At 54.2% G+C, this 22325-nt stretch overlaps 2 protein-coding genes across 8 annotated transcripts in view; one reads left to right on the top strand and one right to left on the bottom strand.

Annotated features, from left to right (window-relative positions):
- Positions 1-13575, top strand: part of LAMA5 (laminin subunit alpha 5) — a 93205-nt gene extending 79630 nt beyond the window's left edge. For all 4 annotated transcript variants that reach the window (XM_054218270.1, XM_054218269.1, XM_054218271.1 and 1 more), the window contains exons 51-80: positions 1000-1111; positions 1642-1812; positions 2694-2890; positions 2983-3099; positions 3177-3331; positions 3561-3702; positions 4008-4110; positions 4195-4308; positions 4427-4606; positions 4978-5120; positions 5359-5544; positions 5831-5967; positions 6358-6511; positions 6652-6785; positions 6910-7072; positions 7522-7653; positions 7865-8016; positions 8396-8528; positions 8809-8949; positions 9174-9304; positions 9387-9554; positions 9652-9784; positions 9918-10075; positions 10195-10381; positions 10659-10811; positions 10933-11092; positions 11200-11330; positions 11426-11516; positions 11928-12047; positions 12177-13575. In XM_054218270.1, coding sequence (XP_054074245.1) covers positions 1000-1111; positions 1642-1812; positions 2694-2890; positions 2983-3099; positions 3177-3331; positions 3561-3702; positions 4008-4110; positions 4195-4308; positions 4427-4606; positions 4978-5120; positions 5359-5544; positions 5831-5967; positions 6358-6511; positions 6652-6785; positions 6910-7072; positions 7522-7653; positions 7865-8016; positions 8396-8528; positions 8809-8949; positions 9174-9304; positions 9387-9554; positions 9652-9784; positions 9918-10075; positions 10195-10381; positions 10659-10811; positions 10933-11092; positions 11200-11330; positions 11426-11516; positions 11928-12047; positions 12177-12331 — 4353 coding nt within the window. In that variant the 3' untranslated portion in view covers positions 12332-13575. The remainder of the gene's footprint in view (positions 1-999; positions 1112-1641; positions 1813-2693; positions 2891-2982; positions 3100-3176; positions 3332-3560; positions 3703-4007; positions 4111-4194; positions 4309-4426; positions 4607-4977; positions 5121-5358; positions 5545-5830; positions 5968-6357; positions 6512-6651; positions 6786-6909; positions 7073-7521; positions 7654-7864; positions 8017-8395; positions 8529-8808; positions 8950-9173; positions 9305-9386; positions 9555-9651; positions 9785-9917; positions 10076-10194; positions 10382-10658; positions 10812-10932; positions 11093-11199; positions 11331-11425; positions 11517-11927; positions 12048-12176) is intronic.
- Positions 12859-21734, bottom strand: ADRM1 (ADRM1 26S proteasome ubiquitin receptor). Of its 4 annotated transcripts, none has more exons than XM_054218273.1 (10): positions 21665-21734; positions 20635-20845; positions 20264-20380; positions 20061-20184; positions 19549-19635; positions 17227-17308; positions 16774-17003; positions 16302-16459; positions 15254-15356; positions 14073-14298 (listed from the first exon to the last, which is right to left on the bottom strand). In XM_054218273.1, the coding sequence occupies exons 2-10, from the start codon at positions 20842-20844 to the stop codon at positions 14192-14194; spliced, it is 1218 nt and encodes a 405-aa protein (XP_054074248.1). In that variant the 5' UTR covers position 20845; positions 21665-21734; the 3' UTR covers positions 14073-14191. The 4 variants fall into 4 exon arrangements, with proteins under 4 accessions (XP_054074250.1, XP_054074248.1, XP_054074249.1 ...); XM_054218274.1 differs by lacking the exon at positions 21665-21734 and adding an exon at positions 20954-21125; XM_054218275.1 differs by lacking the exons at positions 14073-14298; positions 21665-21734 and adding an exon at positions 12859-13979.
- Between the last annotated feature and the right edge of the window lie 591 nt (positions 21735-22325).

Below are 22325 nucleotides of genomic sequence, written 5' to 3'. Positions count from 1 at the left end.
TTTCTCTGTCTTCCTTTTCCAGAGCACGAGTCCCTAGGGCTTTGGAGGCAGTGAGGAGCCTAGTTCAGGCAGGCTGGATCTCCTGCCCAGCCAGCACTAGGCTTGAGTTTTGGGATCTCTTACTTAGATGCCCAAGCTAGATTACCTGCATTCCTTCCCTGGAGGGCTGTTAAATATCTTGTGAGATTGATGGTTGTTTCTTGATTTATTACTTGCTTTTGTAGCGGCTCCAACTTCACCCAGTAAAAATAAATTCAATAAAAAGTTGTTTATAGAAGGAACATATGAAGAAGGAACGTAAACATCTAGGTCAGTCCTGGATGTATCTGTGCTGTGGCAGGGAGAGCCTGGCCTCTGTCAGCAAATGAGCGAACCCTTTTAGCTGTAATAGTCCTTGGAGGCCTCGGTACAGCAACACCTTTTGCCAGATGCAGTCTGTTTACAGTCTAAAAAACACCCATTGTGTCTTCAGAGAACTTAAAAACTGAGCAAGATTTGATTTGATTTATAAATTTCTTGCTCCTAATCTGAGGGAGAGGGAAGATTCTCCGCTTGACGTACGTCCCTGGGCAGCCGCAGGGACAGACTGCCTGTGTGTATGCGTATGTCTGCACACACCTACGCTCTGAACTGCAGCCCTCCGTCTCTGCTTGTGTCCTGGTCAGGACCTGGATGGGCCTGGCTCCAGGCTATGGGGCTTTTCCTGCGTTAAGAGGACAGTGCTGTCCTCTGTGGTCTTAGGACTGTTTCAGGATCCAGAGCCTACTGCGCTGGAGCTGCATTTATTGCTTGTGCTTCTCCAAAGGTGCTAAATAAGACCATCACTAAATTCATTGTAGGTGAGCAGCACAGGGCAGGCTGTTGGAGGAGGTATAGTTCAAGAACCTCAAAAGCTGCACATTCCCAAGCCTTGTGTGCCTTTTGGGAACATCTTCCCCACTGACGATTCACGTAAAACATAATCTCAAACTTCAGCTAAGCTGGTGGGTTTTGTTGTAGATGACAATGACTCATAGAGAAGCGAACCGGATTGAGCAGCACACGAGAGAGACTTACCAGAGGGGGGAGCAGCTCCTGCTAAATATCCAAAGCATTCAGAAGGGCATTACAGGTAGGTAAAGAAGGGTCTCTGTGGGTTTTTTCCTGTTGGGAATGCCACACTCTTGCTTTCAAACCGCACTAAGTACTGCATCACTTAGAGAAAACAAGGGGAAATAAAGACACGATGGAGATCCCTGCAGAATTCTCACTTTTGTTCTGACCAGGCTTATTGTGAGTCCCAGCTGTTTGGCTCAATGCAATCTTTGAAAAAAAAAAAACCAAATTAAAATTGCACAGATGTTGTTAAAATGCATAAACATATGTATGTATGCACTACAGCTTCAGCAGAGATTTAGCAAAACAAGGAGTGACTGGATCTAGGAGAAGGAGGAAAAGCCACAAAACAATGCTTGGGTGGTGGCCAAGGAGGCAGAAACGAGGGGCAATACCTCTGAGTGATCCCAAGCAATTCGGGTGCCTGAGTACTGCATGGAAGTTGGCTGCAGTTTGTTGAGGGTGCTGTAAGAGAGGAAAGATCTCAGGGCCTTGTGAAGGACCTGGGTTGGTCGATGCTAACAGGGGATCTGGATTTCTCTACAGACCTGGTGCGGCAGATGGCCAGGCTTGGGGCAGCAAACGCCAGCACCACCTCCACCGAGGAGTTTCGGCAGAAGATGGCCGAGGTGGAAAGAATGCTGCGGGAGATGAAGGAGAGGAGTCTGGGCAGCCAGGAGGAGCTGGCAAGGCGCGAGCACGAGGAGGCTCAGAAGCGTGAGTCTGACTCAGTGGCACAGATCCTGCTGGGTCTAGCCATTCCTGGTAGCCTGGCTCGGAGCCCACGTGGACACTACGCATCGTGGTCACGTTTGGAGAGTGCTCTTAATAAACAGGCCCCCCTAACAAGTTTTACAGTAGTTTTAGGGTCCCCTGTGACACTCTATTTTTCATTCCTTTTCCCTTAAGGTGAATTTTAGAACAGATTGTACTAGCTGGGTAGTTCTGTTTGGTGACCAAAAGTGATAACCTTTAGAACCAGGAGTTACCATTGTTGTGGCTGTGACTAAGTCACCCCCTGTTTGTTCCTATTCGTTGTCCTAGGAAAGGGGTTCAGCGTAACAACCAGCAGCCCAGCACCCTCAGCAGCTCTGCCCTCCTGAGGGCGTCCCTTGCAGGAGCAAGGGCTGGGATTGTGCTCCCACACCGACCCCGCTGCATAACTAGGCACGCTGGCTCTGCAGGCAGCCAGTCCTCCTGACTAACAGGCAGTGACAAAACATAGTTCAACAGCTGAAAGCTGGAATTATAAACTGGCTCTTGCTAGGTATAAGTAGTTTATTCACAGTGGGAGTAATCAAGCACTGGAATGGGCCTCAGGTGGGCTTTCTCCATCATCTGGAGCCTTTCAGGCATGAATGGGTGTTTTTCTGAAAGAAATCCCATCCTGCTCACCAGCACTGGGGGTTTGGAGATAACTTGGACGAGGTCCTGTGCTATCCAGGCTTGAAAGAGGGAGGAGGGATGGAAGATGGTCACTTCTGGCCTTGATACCTACCAAATGAGACCAGAACAAGGCTTTTCCACAGCCAAGCACAGAAAGAGCCCTTTAACACAGGAGGATGAATTACAGCAGTTCTCATCTCCTCCATCCTCAGTGCTGCACCGGGTGAAGAGTGAGCTGCATGCCCGCTGGGAGTCCAACCAGGACCTGGTGAGCAGCATCCGGGACCGTCTGGCGCAGCACAGCTCCCAGCTGATGGATCTCCGCGACGCCCTCAACGAGGCTGTGAACAAAACCAGGCAGACAGAGGACTTGAACAGCCTGAACCGCAACAACCTGGAGGAGAGTCAGGTAGAGCTTCACCCAGTGGTCCCGTACTGCCATGCAGCGAGGGGTGGTGACCCCAGCCCTGCCGGTGTCTAACCCTGCGTCTCTGTGTCTAGCAAAAGAGCCGTGAACTCCAAAAGCAGTATGCACTGGTGCAGGAGACCCTGAGGATGGCCAAGGACTCCCTGGCCCAGGTCTCCGACTTCCTGCAGAAGATGGAGAGTGCAAAGGAGGTGGGTGATGGAGGTGCTTCGGCATGGGCAGAGCGTGAGGGGGTGGCAGCCCTCAGGAGTGACATGTGTCCTTGCAGGCGTACGAGAAGCTGGCAGCCCTGCTGGATGGGGCGAAGCTGCCCCTGACCGAGCGGGTCAAGAAGTTCTCCCCAGCCAGCAGCAAGATCCCCATTGTGGAGCAGGCGGAGGAGCATGCCCGGCTCCTGGATGAGCTTGCAAGGAACCTATCCAGGTGAGGCACTGGGCCTGACACTCACTAGTCAGACCATCTCCTACCAGAGTTGGGGGTGGGAAACTGCAGCCCCACACCATGGCAGGGGAGCAGCAGGGACCATCTCCAAAGTTTTATCCTGGAGCACGTGTTGAGATGAGGAGCCCCAAGGGTTCTGTCTGTAGGACCATGGGCGAGAGCCCAGCGTGAGCAATCTCCATGGTCTTGATGGCTTCATCTTCCAACACAGCATTATCCAGGGCACAAACCAGGATGGCTTTATCCAGCGGGCGATCGATGCCTCCAATGCCTATGCCAGCATCATTGAGGCTGTGAAAAAAGCTGAGCGAGCAGCCCACGATGCTGATGAGGCAGCCGGCGAGGCTTTGATGGTACGTATTGTGGGGAGCCCCATGAAGATGAGCAAAAGCCAAACGCCCTTGACAGTCCTCCAGCTCTTCACACCCACACGTAGGGCTCTGCTGCCTCTTCCCTCTGGCACTTGAGCACTTTGTTCTGTGCTAGAGAGCAGAGCCTCTGCCACGGCTGGGGCCAGACTCAGAGGATTTGGGTCTCCCCATCATGCCCCAGCAGCACACCCCACTGTGGTTGCCTGAATGAGGAATTTTGTGTGCAGTCAGGGCCAGAGGCTTGAATTCCTCTTCAGAGTCCTAGGCAGCGTATGTTTGTTTTACAGAATGTCATATCGGAAAATCTTGGGGCTATCTCTAAAGAGCTGAAGAGGAACAGCAGCAACCTGGAGGAGGCTGTGAGGAGAGGGCAGAGAAAACTCAACGGGGGTGAGAGAAGCGTCTTGCAGGGTGTGATGTCCTTCAGGCTGGACTGAGCTCCAACACACAACATATGTGTTTCTTTAATTGCAGCTATTAAAGGCACTCTGCAGACAGCAAAGGACAAGCTGGCTGACCTCCGTGTGAAGAAGGAGCAGCTCCTGAGCCAGCTCCAGTCTGTGCAGGACATGCTGGGCAGGGACCAAGGTTTGTCCTGGGGTAGCTAGGCTGGTTCTCTCTGCTCCCTTCCTTGTGTCCAGGCTGTGATCCAAGGGTGCTTCCTCCTCGCTCCTGGCCATCCCAGAGATTTATCCTTTCTTTCCAGAGGACACAAAAGAGACGATCCAGAATGCCAAAGCAGCAGCTGCTGAGGCCAACGAAACAGCTGCGAGAGTGGAAGATACCCTGAGCACCATGAAGAAGAACCTGGACGAGTGGAAAGACCAGTATGGAGGCCTTCGAAATGAAGACCTGAACCAGGCAGTCCAGGACGCCAGGAAATCTGGTGAGTGTTGGGCTGCCAGGGCGCAGTCTGGCATGAGCCAGGGCATGGACAGATGTCCCCAGAGAGCTCCATGCTTTGCAGCTCCAGGCTAAGAGTAGAGGGAGGTAGCAGGCAATACTGGGTGCTTTAAGTTCTGGCCCTTTATTTTTTTTCTCTCCCTGCACTGTCTATGTCACCTATATCTTTACTGTAGGAGACTGCATGCACTAGAGCATTTGCACAACCCCCCTATCAAGGCTGCTGGATTTGGGGGATCATTCTGTGACTCTGCTCCCAGCTGCTGCTGCTTTGACTTGCATGTCTCAAAATTACCTGAGCTTCACTTCTCTCCTCACTAACCTTCAAAACCCCTGGCTCCTCCCCAACCCCAGTGTCCAGCCTGGAAAGCACCATCCCACTGCTGCTGGGGAAGCTGAGCAGCCTGGAGAACAGGAGGAACAAGAACGCCACCGTGTCAGAGAACATTGTGCGGATCCGACAGCTCATCACGCAGGCGAGGAATGCCGCCAGCAAGGTTGGTCACGGGAGGGTGAGAGCTGTGCACAGGGTGCCGGGGGTTGGGGTGAATGAGGGCTTACCTAAGGGTAGTATACAAGTGGGAGGGGTATCAAGAAGAGCTCTGGGGCCACCAGGCAAGGTCCCTTCCTCGTGGGAAGACTCCAGAAAACGCTTTGACTTGGTAAAGCTGCCAGTGATGAGAGAGGCAGCAGCAGTGGTTTCAGTGCCATGGGTCTGGATTTCTCTCCCTCCAGGTGAAAGTCCCCATGAAGTTCAACGGCAGCTCGGGTGTGCAGGTCCGGATGCCCAGCAACCTGCAGGATTTGGCAGCCTATACATCCCTCAAATTCTACATCCAAAACCCTGAGCCCAGGAGCCGGCAGCGACAGCAGGACGGAGTAGAGGAGGGGCGGTTCGTGTTGTACCTGGGCAGCCGGGAGGTGAGATGGGGCCAGGAGGGCAGTGGGAGCCCATGTTGGTCCCCCGTTAATGGGGGATCACACCTGGATGTCAGCCCCTTGCCCTTCGCCTGCTCCCTGGGTGTCTCTGCGGGGAGCACGAACGGGCCCTGGGTGCAGCCATCAGCCTGGCTGGAGGTGGATGGGGAGAGCCGTGCGAATTGGGGTGCTTGGCCAGCGCAGCCCTGCGAGCATCAGGGGGAGCATTGCTTGGTGCTCCTGCCTGTCCTGAATGCCAACACGTGGCCTTGTCTCTCCCTGTATTCAGGCCACTGGAGACTACCTGGGCATCGTGCTCAAGGACCACAAAGTGCATTGGGTGTACAAACTGGGCGATGAGGAGCCAGCCTCCCTAACCGTCGACGAGGATATTGGAGAGCAGTTTGCCACCATCAGCATCAACAGGTAGGAGACTGATGGGGCACATGCCGAGGAAGTTCAGCAGGAGACTGTCCCTGCAGAGGATGTATGGTAGTGCTATGCTCAAGCCCAGGCAGGCCCATCATCCAGTTATGCCTAAATGATCAACACTGAGATACGCCAAAAAAACTAGCAGGGAGATGGTGTCTTCCCATGTCATGGAGGGCCTGGGGGTGCCTGCAGGAGAGGAAAGATGAAGCTCCTCACGGAGGGTCCGTTCAGCCTTGTGGCAGTGCTGGTAACATGAGTGCTGAGTCCTTTCAATGCACTGCTGCTGTGGGGCTCCTCGGTGGGAGAGGTAGGGCTGTCGGGAGGCTCAGGGGTTTTCTCCTCTTTGGGGTTCTCCCTTGTCTTGACCACCCCTCCCTGCTGCAGGATCCTGCAGTATGGGCAGATGTCAGTCATCGTGGAGAGGCAAACGGTGCACGAGACCAAGGGAGACAGCGTGGCCAAGGGGGAGCAGGGGCTGCTCAACCTCAACCCGCGCAACGTGGTCTTCTACGTGGGTGGCTACCCTTCCAGCTTCACGGTGAGACAGCCAGCAGGGAGGGAGGCCCGGTTTTCTGGGAGGTACCAGTGATACCTTTGGAGCTTCTTGGAGGGGAAAGCCCTTGATTTCAGGGGAAAGCCAGGATCAAACTTGCCCTAACTGTCCGGTTTCATTCCCAGCCTCCTCCCACTTTGCGCTATCCCAACTACCGTGGGTGCCTGGAGCTGGACACACTGAACGAGGAGGTGGTGAGCCTGTACAACTTCCAACACACCTTCCAGCTGGATACTACCGCCGAGAAGCCCTGTGCGAGGTAGGGCACTGCACCAAGGCTGGGGGCAGCTCTGGTCCATGGCGCTTACCCTGTCCCTTGGCTGCCCCAGAGCATTGCAGTTGACTTTGGAGTGACACCTTTGGTCTCTTCTTGCGTGGCTCAGGTCCAAGTCCACAGGAGATCCCTGGTTGACCGATGGCTCCTACTTTGATGGCACTGGTTATGCGGAGATCAAGTTTGAGAGCCAGTTTGGCACAACCAAGCGCTTCGAGCAGGAGATCCGTGTGGTCTCCTACAACGGCATCATCTTCTTTCTGGAGAACCAGGCAGGTGCTTGCTGCCCTGGGGAGGCTTCATCCAACCCCACAGCTGGTGGGCTGGGGCAATCCCAGCTCCGCTTGCAGGCATTCCCAGTTCAGGGCACCGGGTAGAAGAGGGCTTTGGAGATGGCAGCGCTGCTCTGAGCAGTATTTCTGCACTATTGTTAAAAGCCAGAAGAGGGCTGGACCCAGACCTCCCAGCAGAGGCAATCACTTGTCTGGTGCCAGAGAGACTCCTCTGAACTCTGAGAGCACCCGTGAACAGACCCTCTGAGCTGGGCCAGGGTTCCCAGGGACAGGCAGTGCCACCCCGAGCAGATAAATCCCCCATAATCGTCGCAGTTACGCCTCAAGGTGCTGGTTGTGAGACCTGCTCCCGCTGGTGCTAAAGGGCGCGTGGGGCTGCATGCTGGGCGCCGGGACATGGGGCTGAGTGTCCGTCCTGCCGCCCCCAGGGTCAGTTCCTGTGCCTGGCCATCCGGGATGGGAAGCTGGTGCTTTACTATGATTTCAGCACTGGCCTGGAGATGGCAAAACCCAGCAGCAACTCCTCCTCCCTGACCATCAGCAGCACCACAAACAAAGCGGTAAGAGGGAGCGGCCGCCTGCCCGGCTCGCCTGGGGGGGCTCCTCATCCAGAGGGCAGAGGGGGCACGTGGACCCTTGTTTTGGGGGAGGGCAGGGAGGACCTGCAAGAAGTTCTTTGACTAGAGCCATGAACCAGACACCTCATGCTGCCCTCTGTGATGGACCTGATTGCCCCAGGCTGGTGGATCATTTTTTCTCCTCTGTCTCCAGATCCAGATTTTCCTCCTCAAAATGAATAATAAGAAGCGCATCCTGGTGCGGCTGGAGCGTCTCACCATCTTCATGGTGGAGCAGGAGAACTCCCTGGAGAACGCTGTCTCCTACTACCTGGGTGGCGTGCCCCCAGCTGTGCTGCCCCCCAGGTGGGTCCAGCCCGCAGTGCCGGGGGGGGGACAGTCCACATCTTCCTCTCCAGTGTCCCTGGGAGTGGCCCTGGCCCTTTCTCAGCCAAATCCAGGGATGTTGGGGCCCTGCTGAAGCTCCAGGGTGGGACTTTCCTTTTCCTGCCCGTGATCATGGGCTTGAGTATGGGATGTCTCCATCTCTGGTGAGGGATATGATGCTTGGTGGGTGTCACCGAGTCCTCCTTTGCTATGCTGGGTACCTTGGAGCAACCTTGTGCCTGAGGCACTGGAGATACACGTGGCCATTGTGGGTCCTTCCCAAGCACTCTATTTGAAGGGCTGCGGTGCTGGGTGCTGCCTGGGGCTGGCCTCGTGACAGTGTCTGCTTCTCCTACAGTTTGAAAGCCCTCTTCCCCACGGGTGGGCCCATCCGGGGCTGCATGAAGGGCTTGAAGGCTCTTGGCAAGTATGTCGACCTGAAGCGCATGAGCACCGTCGGCGTGAGCTATGGGTGCACCTCGGACCTTCTGGTAAGCACAAAGCTCCGGCAGCCTGGCCAGCATGCGGGGGAAAGAGTCTGTTGGCGAAAGGGAGCGCAGGACCCCCAGGACAGGCCCAACCAACCCTCATTCACACAGAAACAAGCATAAAACCCTCAGGTCCTCGGTGCAAGGGGTGATGGTGAGGTGCTCCTCATAGCCATAGCTGGCCATAGCACCAGCCAGACCCTGAGCACCTCGGTCATCCTCTCAGCACCCCTTGCAACGCCAGGGCCAGGCTCTAACCTCACCTCCATGGTGTCCCTCACAGGTGGCTCGCTCAGTCAGTGTCCACGGCCATGGCTACCTGACCCTGGCCCTGAAGGACGTGCCGGGACTACGGGACTTCTACAGCGGCTTCAGCTTCCGGACAAGCCAGCACGAGGGGCTGCTCTACCTCCACAGCACCCAGGTGGGCACCTGCAGTCCCCCTGGGTGTCTTGGAAGTGGGGCAGAAACATCGGCTCCTGCTTTGGGGATGGTGCTGCTCCCTCTTGGGAAAGGGAGGGATTTTGGTGGGGCCAGGGGCTGAATCCGCAGTGAGGTCTGCGCCCTGAGCTCCTGGAGGGCAGTGGGGAAACGGGCCCTTCCCTGGGGCTCAGCTGCTGAGGAATAATGGGGTGATGCTTTCTGCAGGAGGGGACATGCCGGGTGTCCCTCCAGAGGGGACAGCTGGCCTTGAACTTGCTGGAAACCGAAGTCACCACTGAAAATGCGTATGCGGATGACAGGACCCACTACGTGGCCTTCTACAGCGATGCCCGTGGGTACGTGTCCTGGCGGTGCATGGGTCATGTCATGCCGATGACCACGGGGGCCCGCTCAGCCTACGCTGCTCATCCCCTGCAGGGTCCGGCTGTACGTGGACGACGAGCTGCAGGACACTGCTGCAGGTGCTGGGCCCAGCCGGCGGCAGCGACGGCAAGATGGGCGGCTGCTCTTCCAGCTCGGGGGTTCACCAGAGCCAGGTGCCCTCAGCAACCTCACCGGCTGCATCGGGAATGTCTTCGTCAAGCGGTGAGCATCTCCGTGCCACTTCCAGAGAGCAAGGCTCAGCCCCTTCTCACCTCCCAGCTGGCCTGGTGACATGCACCTCTTCTCCCTGTGTGTGTAGGGTGACAGAGCCACAGATGGTGGTGGACCTGCAGCAGAACGTGGAGAGCATCAACGTCACCATGAGCTGTCCCTGGGGTGAGCAGCCGCAGCAGCTCAGGGTCACTCCAAAGAAGGACAGACGGAAACCCAAGGTACCAGCTGCTGTGCATCCTCTCCCCCTCCATCCTCCTCAGATGCCACCATTATGCTTTTGCTGACCACATCTACCCCGTGACACCCATAGGGGTGCTCCCCTCACTCCGTTCCTTGGTGTATCTGGTGTAGGTGCCAGGCAAGCCCGCCTCAAAGGGCCGCCGCCACGACTGGGACGGGCTCTGCTGGCTGCACCCACAGCCCCATGCAGCCGGGGGCACCTTCCGCTTCGGGGGTGCCCCGAGCAGTCGCTGGGAGTTCGAGGAGATCCCAGCCTCCTTTGGCCAGAGGTGAGGCTCACCCTGTGCTCCCCACACAAGCTCAGCCCCGGGCACCATCGCTTGGAGAGCAGGTGTCCCTTGCAGTTGTGGGAGAGCAGGGTGCTCCCGTCACCGCCCTGTCCCCACAGGTCCCATTTCTCCTTGGAGGTGAAGCTGAACTCCTCCAGTGGGCTGCTTTTCTACGTGGCGGGCGAGCAGGGCACCTTCATGGCTCTTTTTGTCTCCAACGGGCGCTTTGTCTTCCTGGTGGATGTCGGCGGGCGCCGACTGCGCATCCGCAGCAAAGACAAGTACCGGGACCGGCGGTGGCACACGGTGAGCAGAGGGTTGGGGCTCAGCGGGACCTCCCTGAACTACATCGCTCCCCACCATTGCCAGGTGCCCACGCAGGGGTTAGCTCCGTGCAGCCCTGCTCTGGGCATCACTTCCAAATTGCATATGGGACACCAACAGGGTGTCCAAAGGGGACAGCAAAACCACAGCCAGGGCTGGCTGAACCTCCGAGCTGAGTCTCCCCTCCCTGGGCACAGCCCTGGGGCTCCTCCCAACCCGGGAAACCCCCAGCCCTGGCACTGACCTTTGGTCCTTGCAGGTCTTCTTCAGCAGAGACCAGAGCCGAGCCCAGCTGGTCATTGATGGGCTACGAGCCCAGGGTGCTGCAGTGGCCACCACGGGGCTCTTTGTGGCCCAGACCCCCTTGTACGTTGGGGGCATCCCAGCTGGAAAAGCCAAGGCTCACATACCGGTAAGGGCTTAGTGGTCCTATGGCATCATCCTCTCTCTGCTAGTTCCTAGTCCTGAGGCATCGGGCCACGCCTGCGGGTTTTTGGGCGCTCTGCGCTTACTCCTGTGGCTTCTCTCTGCAGGTCACGTTGGCCTCCAGCTTTGATGGCTGCTTGAGGAACCCACAGCTGGACGGGAGGCCCCTGGGTCCCCCCTCACGCACCTTTGGGGTGACGCCATGCTACGAGGGTGCACTGGAGAGCGGGGTCTTCTTCGCTGCGGATGGCGGGTCCATCGTCCTCGGTACCCCACGGCGGCCTGGGCTGGCTCCCACCACCCTGGGACTGGGAGGGACGTGACTGGTCGGAGGTCCCTTGTCCCTCTGCTCACCAGTGGCATTTCTCTTCCAGCTGATGGGGTTGTGACCGAGCAGGACTTGGAGGTGACACTGGAGGTCCGTCCCCGCAGTGCCTCTGGCCTCATCTTCCACGTCGGCACGAGGAGAAGCCACCATCTTCTCCTGTACATGGAGGAGACAAAGGTAGTGGGAGGGTAGCCTCCCCACAGGTTTTCAGAGGCAGTGGCCATCTTCTGCCCAGCGCACTGGGCCTCTAATGGGTTTGTCTCACACACCAGGTCACTGTGAGAGCGAATGTTGGGGCTGATGAGTTCTCCGCATCGGTGACGTGCCCGTCTCTCTGCGACGGGCAGTGGCACACCATCGCAGGTGAGGTGACGGCACTTGGCTCGGGGATGCTGCTCCACTCCTGCTGCTCAGCCTCCAGCTCCTGGGGAGAGCCTGGGGCCCTTCCCTGGGTATTTAAACCCCAGCTCCCACCTGTATTAATTGCCAGCTCCCACCTGCACTTACTTTGAGAGATTGTAGTTGCCATTAAGTAATTTCCTAATTAGTAGGCCCTTAGCACTAGAGAAAGACCTGGTGTTTTATGGGTGGCTGCTGTGGCCAAAGGACAGATTTTGGGGCAGCTCTTGAAACTCTGTTTCCCAGGAGCCAGGCCAGGTCCGCGGACCCTCCTAGTAGTTTTGCTCTGCTCCAGTACTGGTCCCGGGCCGGGGAGCGGAGGCGGACTTGCTGTCTGGGTGAGGAAGCGGCACTGACTCTTGTTTTCTTTCGAAGTTACCAAATGGAAAAACATAATCCAGGTTGACGTGGACACGGACGGCAACTACACGGTGGGACCCAGCCAGCCTCCTGCACCCAGCGCAAGGGGCACCTTCTCCGTGGGAGGGCTCCCAGGTGAGTTGGGAACGATGCTCTCCCCAAAGCCAAGAGAGAGAGACCATTCCAGGTGCAAGACAGAGGTACGTACTCCCCTGCCCTGTTATTAGCCAGACTAATGCTTGCTCTGACTTCCTCCTCCTGCAGAGCCAGACGAGGCCAGCCCAGTGTCACCGTTACCCCCCCTCCCTCATTACGTGGGCTGTATCAGGAACCTGGTGATTAACCGGCGCCACGTGGACCTGCCGCGAGCCGGGATTGTCAGGGGCTCCGTTGGCCTTAAGGGTTGCCCCGTGCTATAAGTAAGTGCACCTCCGTGTACAGCCTGACCGCCAGAAAGCTGCACCGCTCCCCGGGCCCCGGATGTCACCTACTCGATAGCATTAACCGTGGTCAAACATGCTTGATCTCCAGTGACTGCAGGTGCAAGTCTGGGGCCAAAACCAGAGAGGGGCCAGGAATCCAAGGGGAAGGAGGGCAGGGGAGAAAGGTGGGGAGAAGGGGGCACTTCGGGGACATTTTTCACAAATATAACCAAAAAGTTGGAGCGGGATGTGGAGACAGGGCTGAGTCCTTCCCCGGTGGTCAAGTGTCTGGACCAGGCCTTATGCTGGCACATGGCTCGTCGTAAGAGTGTCCGTCCTCTGCAGCACGTGGGCTGAAGCTCAGCAGCGTGTCCTAAATCCTGTTCCCTTCACCCCACACTCACAACGCACATAGATTTAGTTCACAGAACACTTGAGGCTATTAATAACAGTCACAGACTGTCTTCTGCTAAAGGCTGTAGGCAGTTTCTGGTTTATAATAAATGCAATTAGGACAAACTGGATTAATTCCGTCACTTTTGTGTTTTTATAAGCAAGGACGCATTTAACCTCCTCCCAAGGTCAGTCTCGGTTCCCCTGCCACCGCTATGCAAAAAGCTCTGCAAGGGGGAACTCGGACAAAATTCTGTTCACAGAATTAGCATCTTCTTATCAGATTAATTTATAAGAATCAAAACAAAGGAACAAAACGGGCTGGGAGAGCTGCCGAGGGAAAGCAGAGAGACACAAACGCCACTCTGACTCCGCAGTCGCATTCAGCGCTGGCAGATACACTGACAAACGTCCTGTTGCGCGCAGCAAGAGACTGTTGCTTGACAGGGAAGACGCGGGACCGGTTACCTCTGAGTCTGGCCGGGGGCGAGGTGTCCCATCCCTCACCCCCCGCCAGCAGCCGCCTTCTGCCCAGCCCCGCTCCTGCCCGGTGCCGCGCGGGCTGCACCTGAAAACGCTTTCTCTCCAGACACCTACTTCACTCGTGCACTTACATGTCATATATATATTTGTGTGTGTGTATATATATATTTAGCCACCTGGGGACAAAATCTTGCTTCTGAAATGGACTTATAACTTATATCAGTATATTGTGGGGTGTTTTTTTTTTTATGAGGGGTAAATATTGTAAAATGGGTTTTTAACATGTCCATCTTAAACAAATGTAATTATGACCTGTTTTTTAAGTTGTAGTATTAAAGATGGTCTTTGTAAATCACTGGTACATACTTCGGAGTCGAATAAAGTTTTATGTTACTCTTTCTCTTTACTGGTGAAGAGCAAGTATAAGGCTGATGTAGAACAGGAAGAGGAATAACCACCAGCTCCGGCGTGGCACAACGGGGACGTTACAGTTGTATTTGCTGTAAGCAGCCCCCCACGAGCACAGCAGCCGCAGGGGTCGCGTCATGCTCTGGTGTTCACGAAAGGAAACCTCCTCCTGCGCAGAGGTGAAGTGCTGCACCCCAGGCAGGACGCCCCTTGCAGCAGAACAGGGGGGACAACGGCAGATCACAAGGTGGTGGGCGCAGAAGTGGATGGCAGTCAGCAACGCGCCCTTGAGACGCCGGTTACTCAGAGCGTCACGGGGCTCAGCCCTTCATCGCAAGGGCCGCGGAGGAATCGGTCTAGCCTGATGGCAAAAGCATCCAAAGTGGCCAGCAAGCAAATACAGAGCGAGTATGGCTTCCAGCACGCACGTGTAACAGACTGAGAAAGAACAGTATGGCAGATAAAGAAAATTCCTTTACTTGTAGATTTATATAAGCATAATATGAAGTTAGTAATCCTACTGCAGTTGCTTAAGTTAGTATCTAGGAATATCTGTAAGGAAGAGCAAATAACTTAATCTAAACTCATATCTTCCTCTTCATCTTTCTTGTCCTTAGAGTCTCCTTCCTTTTGGTCTGACTTGACACTGTTCTGCATTGCTTTGGCAAACGCTTCTACATCTACAAGTTAAAACACATTAGTTAGTTAACTTTGCACTTTCTGGGACGCAGCTCGTTGTCCCCGTGAGGTTAAGCGTCATTACTTGGAAAGCAAACCGTTGCTTTAGTAAGATTCTATTAGCAGGGAAGAAAGTTTTAACACTCATTCAATACATAACACGCATTTGGATCTCTCTGCCGCAAGCAGCATTTTCTGCACTTTAACTGTGCACAGGCAGCCTCAGACCACGATTACTTCAGTAATAGAATGGATGCTAAAAGCTCGTTAGGGAAATTGGAAAACTGATACCCAGTGCTATAGGCCCCTACTGCATTCACTCATTTCAGATGAATCATGAAAAACTCCCACCAAAAACAAGGCCAAGGCTCAGCCCCTCTTTTTGCAGGACCCCGGCTTCGCTCAACGTGTGGCTGACAGGACGCTGGCTGCTGGGGAACACACGCGCCTTTTCAATGTAAAAAGAACAGTGCAAGAGTCGGCTTCTGACAGTTACGCAGAAGCGCATCATCACATTCCGCATCCAATGGCTGTGTGCGGTGCGGAAAACATAAAATAGAATTTAAAAAAACCAAACCCCACCCCAACAAACCACTTTGTGTTCCCAACAGCACCAAAAACAAAAACCTCCTTTCAGCACTACCTGAAAGGAGGGTGTAGAGCGGTGGGTGTTGGCCTCTTCTCCCAGGTGAATAATGACAGGACCAGAGGAAATGGTCTGAAGTTGCGGCAGGGGAGGTTTAGGTTAGATATTAGGAAGAATTACTTTACTGAAAGAGTGGTCAGGCACTGAACAGCCTGCCCAGGGAGGGGGTTGAGTCACCGTCCCTGGAGGTGTTTAAGAAATGTCTAGATTTGGCACTTCAGGGCATGCACTAGTGGCAGATTGTAGGGGTTTGGTTGGACTCGATGATCTTAAGGGTCCTTTCCAAACATGAAGATTCTGTGAAAACTTACCCCCTTTATTTGCTGCATCTACGGCCTCCGCGGGTAAGCCAAACTGACTCATGAGTGGGCCAAGCTGTCCTGAAGCTAAGGCAGCACTGAACATGCTCAAGGCCTGCGAATCAGAGTTAACAGCATCAAATAAATGTTTGCGTTATGTTTCTCCAGCACCAGGTGCTGCTGGGCAGTAGTCGCACAGGCCCTTTTGGGCACGGGGACCCAGCAGTGGGGCCACCTGGTTCCAGCCACTCTCCTTTAGCGAGCACAGCCCCGCGGGACGGCTTCGCTGTGCCCCCCGTGGATCCCGCGCTCAGGAACGTTTGCTCCTCGCCAGCCAGACGGCAGCGAGCACAACCTGCCAAGCCCCGCAGACGGAGCAACACCAAACCACAGCGACGGAACCTCCAGGTGGTTTAGTGCATGGACAGCCTACATCTTTATCTGGATGCAGATACTCTATCAAATCACCAGTTACAAACAGCCCTCATTTCCAAGTCTTGTCTGCACAGAAGAGATGCCATAGTTTAAACTAAGAACAGCCATGGAAATTTTGCAGCTTGACAAATTTCAATCAATCAGTGTAACTAACTATTTCAAACTGGCCTGGAATACACCAGCTTTCAGCACGCACAGACAGTCCTGGCATTAAGTACTCGTGTTTCAAGAGAAACAGGGGATGTGGCGCTGTGAACACGACCATCTCTTCCCTTTGGTCACCTGAAATGACCCTTAAGGAGATTGCTGACAAGCCACTCTTTCACAGGCAATAACAAATTTGCTACTAGCCCTGTCATTTGCCAGAGAGTATTTATAATAAAGAGAAAGGTAAAGCCCAATTTCAAAAGAAAAAGGTTAAAAAAAAATATCTGATCTGCCCCTGTGTGACAGTGGGAAGGAAGAACTAGCGCTCATTAAATCCCATCCCTCCTCCCTTCCGCTTCCACAGGGCAACCCCCTCCTCTGAACAGCATCAGGAACCCGAAAAAAGCAGCGCAAGGCGATTCATGATGCACGGGGGCGGAGGGAAGAACTGCTCTTCCCGTGACAGCGAGGCACGTACCTGCTGAAACTGAGGAGACGTCAGGGTGTTCTGGATCTCTTCTGCAGTCTGCGGCAGAGATTCCCCTGAGGGGAGGTAAGGCATCAACCGTTCTTGAACTTCAGCGTTGGCCAGGATGGGAGCCATTATCTCGGGAGTCAGAACAGTTGCCAGGTCAACTATGACAAAAATAAACAGTGGGCTGTCAGACTATGTACAAAACCCCAGGTTTTTGTCACGTAAACTACATGATCTAGTCAGAGAAGAACCAAAACACGGTTAGCACACTGCTACCATCCTTTCTCCTTCTCTCAGTTCTGGAGTAAGAAGAAGACTCTTCAAGCAGCAAAGAAATGAAAGCAGCACTCAAATGAAAAAAAGAACCCAAAAAAAAAAATTTAAGAGACCTTTCAAACCAATTTGGAACAGGACAGGACAGTAAAACAGCTCCAAAGGACTCCTGGATCCAGCTGTCTGGTCAGAACACCATTACCTTGCTGTCCTCCTGCTCCAGATGGCACATTCATAGTAGCTAAAATGTTCTGAAGGTCACTCAATTGAATGGGCTGGGTTGGGCTCGTGGCTGAGCTGGTTCCATTACCCGAACTTGGTACGGGGCTCGGACTGGTCACCGATGCAGCCGCAGGAACGGACGGGGCAGGCGTTACACGTGTAGAAGAAGTCGTGGAAGATGGCGTCACAGCAGCCGATTGGCTGCGAGAGCTGGAGAAGATAATTAGTATAATTAATTCCCTGCAAAAAACAGCTTTGCCCCTCGTATTTTGTAAAGCTTCTTTTCAAGCCCTTACAATATGAAGAGCTCCTACCTCATTTTAGAGAGGTACCAAGCAGCCTGAATGCCTTCAGTAGGCCACGATTCCTCCCACAGAAGTGGCAAATTTACGTTACAGAACGACCACAGCCCGAGACCAGACGGGATCCCTACCTGGACGACGAACTGCTGGTCGGGGGTCCCCCACTTCCAAGCAGACTGGCCAGCCCAGGACCCGTCAGCGCCCCCAGCCCACCTTCCGTAAACATAAAGGAAGAACAAGTTCAGAAATGTATTTCTTTGGGGTTTTTGCACCTCCCTGCTCTAGAGAGGTCACTCTTGTACCTGAAAGGTTTTATTTGCTAAAATAAAGGAGGAGGGGGTGAAAGAGCCCAGACCAACCCCCCCGCCCTTTTCTGTGTATTAACAGCTCTTGTTTCCTGATCTTGCATCCCTATTAGAAAACTGCCTTAGAGAGAGTTGTGCATTTTAGAAATGACTCAATTTCTAGATGTACACAACGATAAAGTGACTTTGGTTTGTGCTGTACGTACACGATCATTGTAACACAGCCCTCTCCTATTATCTATTCATTTCCAAAAATCCAACTTTTCTCTAAACCTTAAAGCCAAGGCCCTCCGCAGAGGATCACAGAGGCAGCCTTCGAGTCACCACTGCTGTCTGCCCATACACCCGGGTTTTGCAGCTTCAAACCTAACGCAGAGATGCAGCAGCAGAATCAGAGAGTCCTTAAACACTTCAAAGTCAGGACAATCCCATGCACAAGCAAAGTGCTCCCAGTGGAGCAGCGATCAGGAAACACAGCAGGAAACCGACACTTGGCCTTTGAGCCAACTGCCGTACGCAAAAGAAATCAGAATCAGCCTCCCTTATCCACACATCCCAACTAGCAAGGACTTATCGCAGTTTCCGGGTCCACTGGACTTGTCAGTGACCCATTGTCCCCCTACAGTTCCTTTGAGCCACATCAACCAAACGCTCCATCTGCCACACGCTTCCCATCCAGTGGTTCTTGTATCGCATCTGATAAATCCACAGCCCTGCACAACCACCTGCATTCATCACCCACTTTCCGGGAACTATCTGCAAGCAGAGGACAGAACAACAGCGCTCCATCAGCAAAAACGTGACGAACTGAAGCTGAACACTGGAGGTCAGAGCCAGACACCAGCTCCCTCCTCAGTGCAGGACCCGCTCCTACGGAGCCGTGCCCAAAACGCTTCTGTTCACTAACCACAGAGCTTCCACAGCAGCAGGAACCGCAGGGAGACGCCAACCAGGCCGTACCACACGCCACTCTACTCAGCTTGTCCTTGCTAGGAACATTTACCCAGGAGCAAGAAAGCTCCTTTGTTGCAGGAGCTCTGCAAAAAAGTCAGAGTCCCAAGAGATGCAAACCAGATGCAAAAGAACAAGACACTAATGGGGGAAGAGATCCACACGGATTCACCACAACCACCGTTTGCAGAGGCAAGCAGATGGTGCTCTCTGCGTTACAGGCGTGAACTCCATGTCAATCTGTCTTATGGCTAGATGTAAAGGCAAAGAACGAAGAGCTGCTGAGAAAGTGTTGAGAAGAAGAGGAAGATAGTCTCAGGAGTCATGTGAAGCTTCAAGAAGGAAGATCGTTTCCAAACACATCCTAAAAAGCCAGAATCTTCCAACACTAACATGAGATTTGCATCTGAACATCCCACCAACGTGAGATTTGCATCTGAAGCTAAAAAGACACGAGCTAGATCCACAAAAACAGACTTCGGAGCTTAAGCACAGAACCTTAATCACCGCCACCTGCCAAACGTTCCTTTGCCCACTTCCACTCAAGGGTCCGACCTCTCAGAAAATGCTCTCTACTGGGCTAGGAGCACAGATAGCGTTCAGAACGGCCCACAGCAGGGACTCCGACACCTCTCATCCCCTTCAGAAAAAGAGTGCGGTGATTCAGACTCTCCCCAGCGTGGCCCAGGAGAGAAGGGCCTAAAACCTGAGCCTCACTGCTCTGACCAGAGAGTGCTGTGGGGTGGGGACGCCCCAGCCTCCCCCTCCAACTCTTCCTACTCTGCACACAAATATTCACTGGATCAGAGACACATGAGCAGCTCCGCAGCTTGGGAACTGGGACATTCACCAGGAAGACAGCCCTGGTTTTCAGTCCCTGCTCCAGTGAGTATTTAGGAGGAAGAGGAAAGGTAGAAAAAAGGAGGGGAAAAAAAGGCAGAAGATTCAGTGGAACAAGGAGCAGAACCAATGTTCCTCGCAGGTCAAGCCCTAAGAGGAGTGCCGTGTAGAATCTGGTACCCTTCATTTCCTGCATCCTTTTTTTGCCCCTTAGCTCATCTTTGAGGCAGGGCCTTGCTTTCTCAGGTGAAAGAAGCGCTATTCAAAACAATAGCACTACTTGAAAATATCGTCAGGTAAGATTTAACCTGGCAGGAGAAAATACCATTTTGGCATAAAGATATTAAAGCATTTTACCAAGTCCTCCTAAGCCCGTTGGTCCGATCAGCTGCATGAGCTGGTTATGGCTCATGTTTCCAAGAAGGCTTTGCAAGCCACCCTCACCTAAAAACAAAAACATTCTGAAACACAACATATTCACATAGGTTTTTTTCACAGTACTCCGGCTCAAACAGCAGGAGATTAATTGGCATCACATTCTGTATGGAAAAAACAGTTTCAAGTGTTTACTGATTCATGATGCTCATAAAAGATAAATGCAACTTGCTTTCATAAAGACGTAAGACTCCAGAGAATCTACTGGAAACAAAGAGAGATTCTTCTGTCAGTCTTAACTTTCAGCCTGCACCTATTATAACAGCGCAGTTTATTTTGCTAAAAGCACGTTTACACTGCTGGTATTAACACTGTCCCCAACTCACCCTCCAAAGCCATCAGGAATTTCTTCCTAGGAAACTGTAACTGCTTATTCTAAAAATATTTTTTTTTAAAAAAGCCTCTCACGTGGAGGAGCAGAGAATGGACTGTACCTCCTAATGCCGAGAGCTCGTGGCCTCCGCTGGCGTTTCCACCCAAAGCCCCAGGCATTGGTGGATTGTTGAGATACTCGTTCACTTTACGGCAGTGTTCTTCATCCTTGTCTGTCTTCGGCTCCTGCAAGAAAGTTGCTCTTGGTACGAGGCAAACTGGAAATATTTTGTTCCAAGATCTTTATTACTAGCTTCCCACAAACCTGCATCCAGAAGAAGAGTCGTTTTGATCCTGCCTTGAACTTCAATACATACACTCGGCCAGTAGTGCACTGAGGTACCCTCTTGAATTCACAGTCATCAGGAAAAATAATCAAATCCTGGAAAACACGGCAGTAGAAACAAGTGTTTGAGGAAATACATTCATATTCCTTTTAGCCTCCCCCAAAGACCTCTGCCCTCCTCCCCAAACCTTCTTCCACCTGCTCCTCAGAGCAGAGAGGATTAGGAAGTCAGGCCACAGTGGCATTCTCGTCCTAATTTGCCTTGGAGAAGCTCTTTCAGCAGTGCCAGTGGAAGAACAAGACAGACCATGACTTACTGCCTCAGCACTGAAACCCAAAACCATACTCACATCCTCGACGTTGCCCGAAGTCCTGTCCTTCCAGCAGAAGTGAATGAGGGAGTCGTCAGTCTGCTGGATGTACACAAGGCCTTTTCTCTTGTCTGGGGTTACAGTGCTGCCTTTCAGGGACATCTTCCCTGCCCGAAATTCCACCAGGTATTTGCTTGAAGAGCCCCTGGAGCCTGGCACCAGGCTTGGAAATAACGCACCTGAAGACATCCTGGAAACAGAGAAAGAGCAGCAGATGCGATGAAAAGCCTTCCCGTGTTCTCTCAATATCCAAATTCAGTCTTTATCAATCAATCTACACAAAAGCCATCTGTCTCACTGCCTGCAGGATTTCAGGGTGATCCAGAAGAGCTACAGCGAACCCAGGATGAAGACAGGACGCTCCACAGATCTGCGCTAATGACAAGGAGCCTACGTGCTAAAGGCACCTGAAAACGAAACCACCTCCCCCCAGCGCTTCCTTCTTCGGTTGTCATCACGGTTCACAGGGTCAGGGACCTTTTAACCCCGAGAAGCCGCTGCGGTAACGCCGATCTCCCTGCTCCCGCTCCTGCACCCCGCAGAGAGCCGCTGGTGCGCGGCCTCATCACCCCCGGCGGCCCCGTCCCCCCGGGGCGGGCACCGGCCGGCCGGGCAGGCCGGGCCCAGCAGCCGCTCGGCCTGCGTGACTCTGCACTTGGTTTTAGGCTCGCGATACCGCCGCCCCCCCCGCGCCGCCCCAGCCCAGCACCGCCGCGGGGAGCCGGGCCCCGGCCCCTCACGCAGAGCCGGCAACAAGGCGCCGGGACACCCGGCACGGCTCAGTCCGGCCCGTAGCGGCCCCCGGCGCCCCCCGCCCACCCGCAGGCCGCCATCTCCAGCCGGGCCCCCCGAGGCCGCCGCGCCGCGTCCCCCCAGGCCTCCCCCGGCAGGAGACGCCACTGCCCGGCGTGGGGCGCGGCCGGCGGCCCCCGGAGAGCGCGGAGGCGATCGGAGGGCGCTGGGGCAGCCGGCACCCGCGAGGGTCCAAGCGGCCCCGTCCCGCCGGTACCTGCCGCCACCGCCGCAGGCCCCGCGCCGCCCCGCTCTTCCTGCCCCGCGCGCCGGAAGCCCGCCCGGCGCGGGGCGGGGCAAGGCGGTGCGCGAGCGCCCGCGGCCCCGCGCGATTGGCCGGCGCGGCTGTCAGTCAGGGGCGGTGGCCCCGAGCGCCCTGCTGTGTCACGGCGGCGCAAGATGGCGGCGCTCCCGCCCACCCGCCAAGCAGAGGCCGCAGCCGGCGCGTCTCCAAAACCACCTTTATTGCCATTTACAGCTTTACAGCGCAACGGTTGCGTCCGCAGACCTGTACAGAGCAGGCCTGTCAACAGAGGGAGGGGCCGGCCGTTATTAAATATTACAAAAATAAATGCATTTCAGTGAGGCGTCTCCTGAGGGGCAGGGGGGCTGAGGGCCCATTGCCCTCACACAGCTGAAGTGGTGATGACCCAAATCCCGGGTGTTTCAAGGAGCCACAGCATAGCCCCCGCTTCCCGAGGGAAGAGGCTTCATCTGTTTTTTTAAAAACATTTTTCAGCAAAAAATGTACTGAGAAATTATTTTTTATTATTAAACAAGAATAAATACTCTTCATTAATTCTGTTTTTTTCTGGCTAATTTAGGGTAGGTGCTTCCTGTCCTCATTAATCGGGATACTGATAATTATACAAATCCTG

This window comes from Rissa tridactyla, chromosome 12, assembly GCF_028500815.1.
Source record: "Rissa tridactyla isolate bRisTri1 chromosome 12, bRisTri1.patW.cur.20221130, whole genome shotgun sequence".
NCBI lineage: Eukaryota > Metazoa > Chordata > Aves > Charadriiformes > Laridae > Rissa > Rissa tridactyla.
Note: the sequence above shows the minus strand (reverse complement) of the source record. Positions and strands in the feature narration are given on the sequence as shown.

Excerpts from the sequence above, each read along its gene's own strand:
- ADRM1 (XM_054218273.1), bottom strand. The coding sequence starts at position 20,844 with ATGTCTTCAGGTGCGTTATTTCCAAGCCTGGTGCCAGGCTCCAGGGGC. Across the intron at positions 17,309-19,548 it reads AACGGGCTTAGGAGGACTTG|GTGGGCTGGGGGCGCTGACG; the intron begins GTAAAATGCTTT and ends TGTTTACGGAAG. Across the intron at positions 15,357-16,301 it reads CGTCTCCTCAGTTTCAGCAG|GCCTTGAGCATGTTCAGTGC; the intron begins GTACGTGCCTCG and ends TCTGATTCGCAG.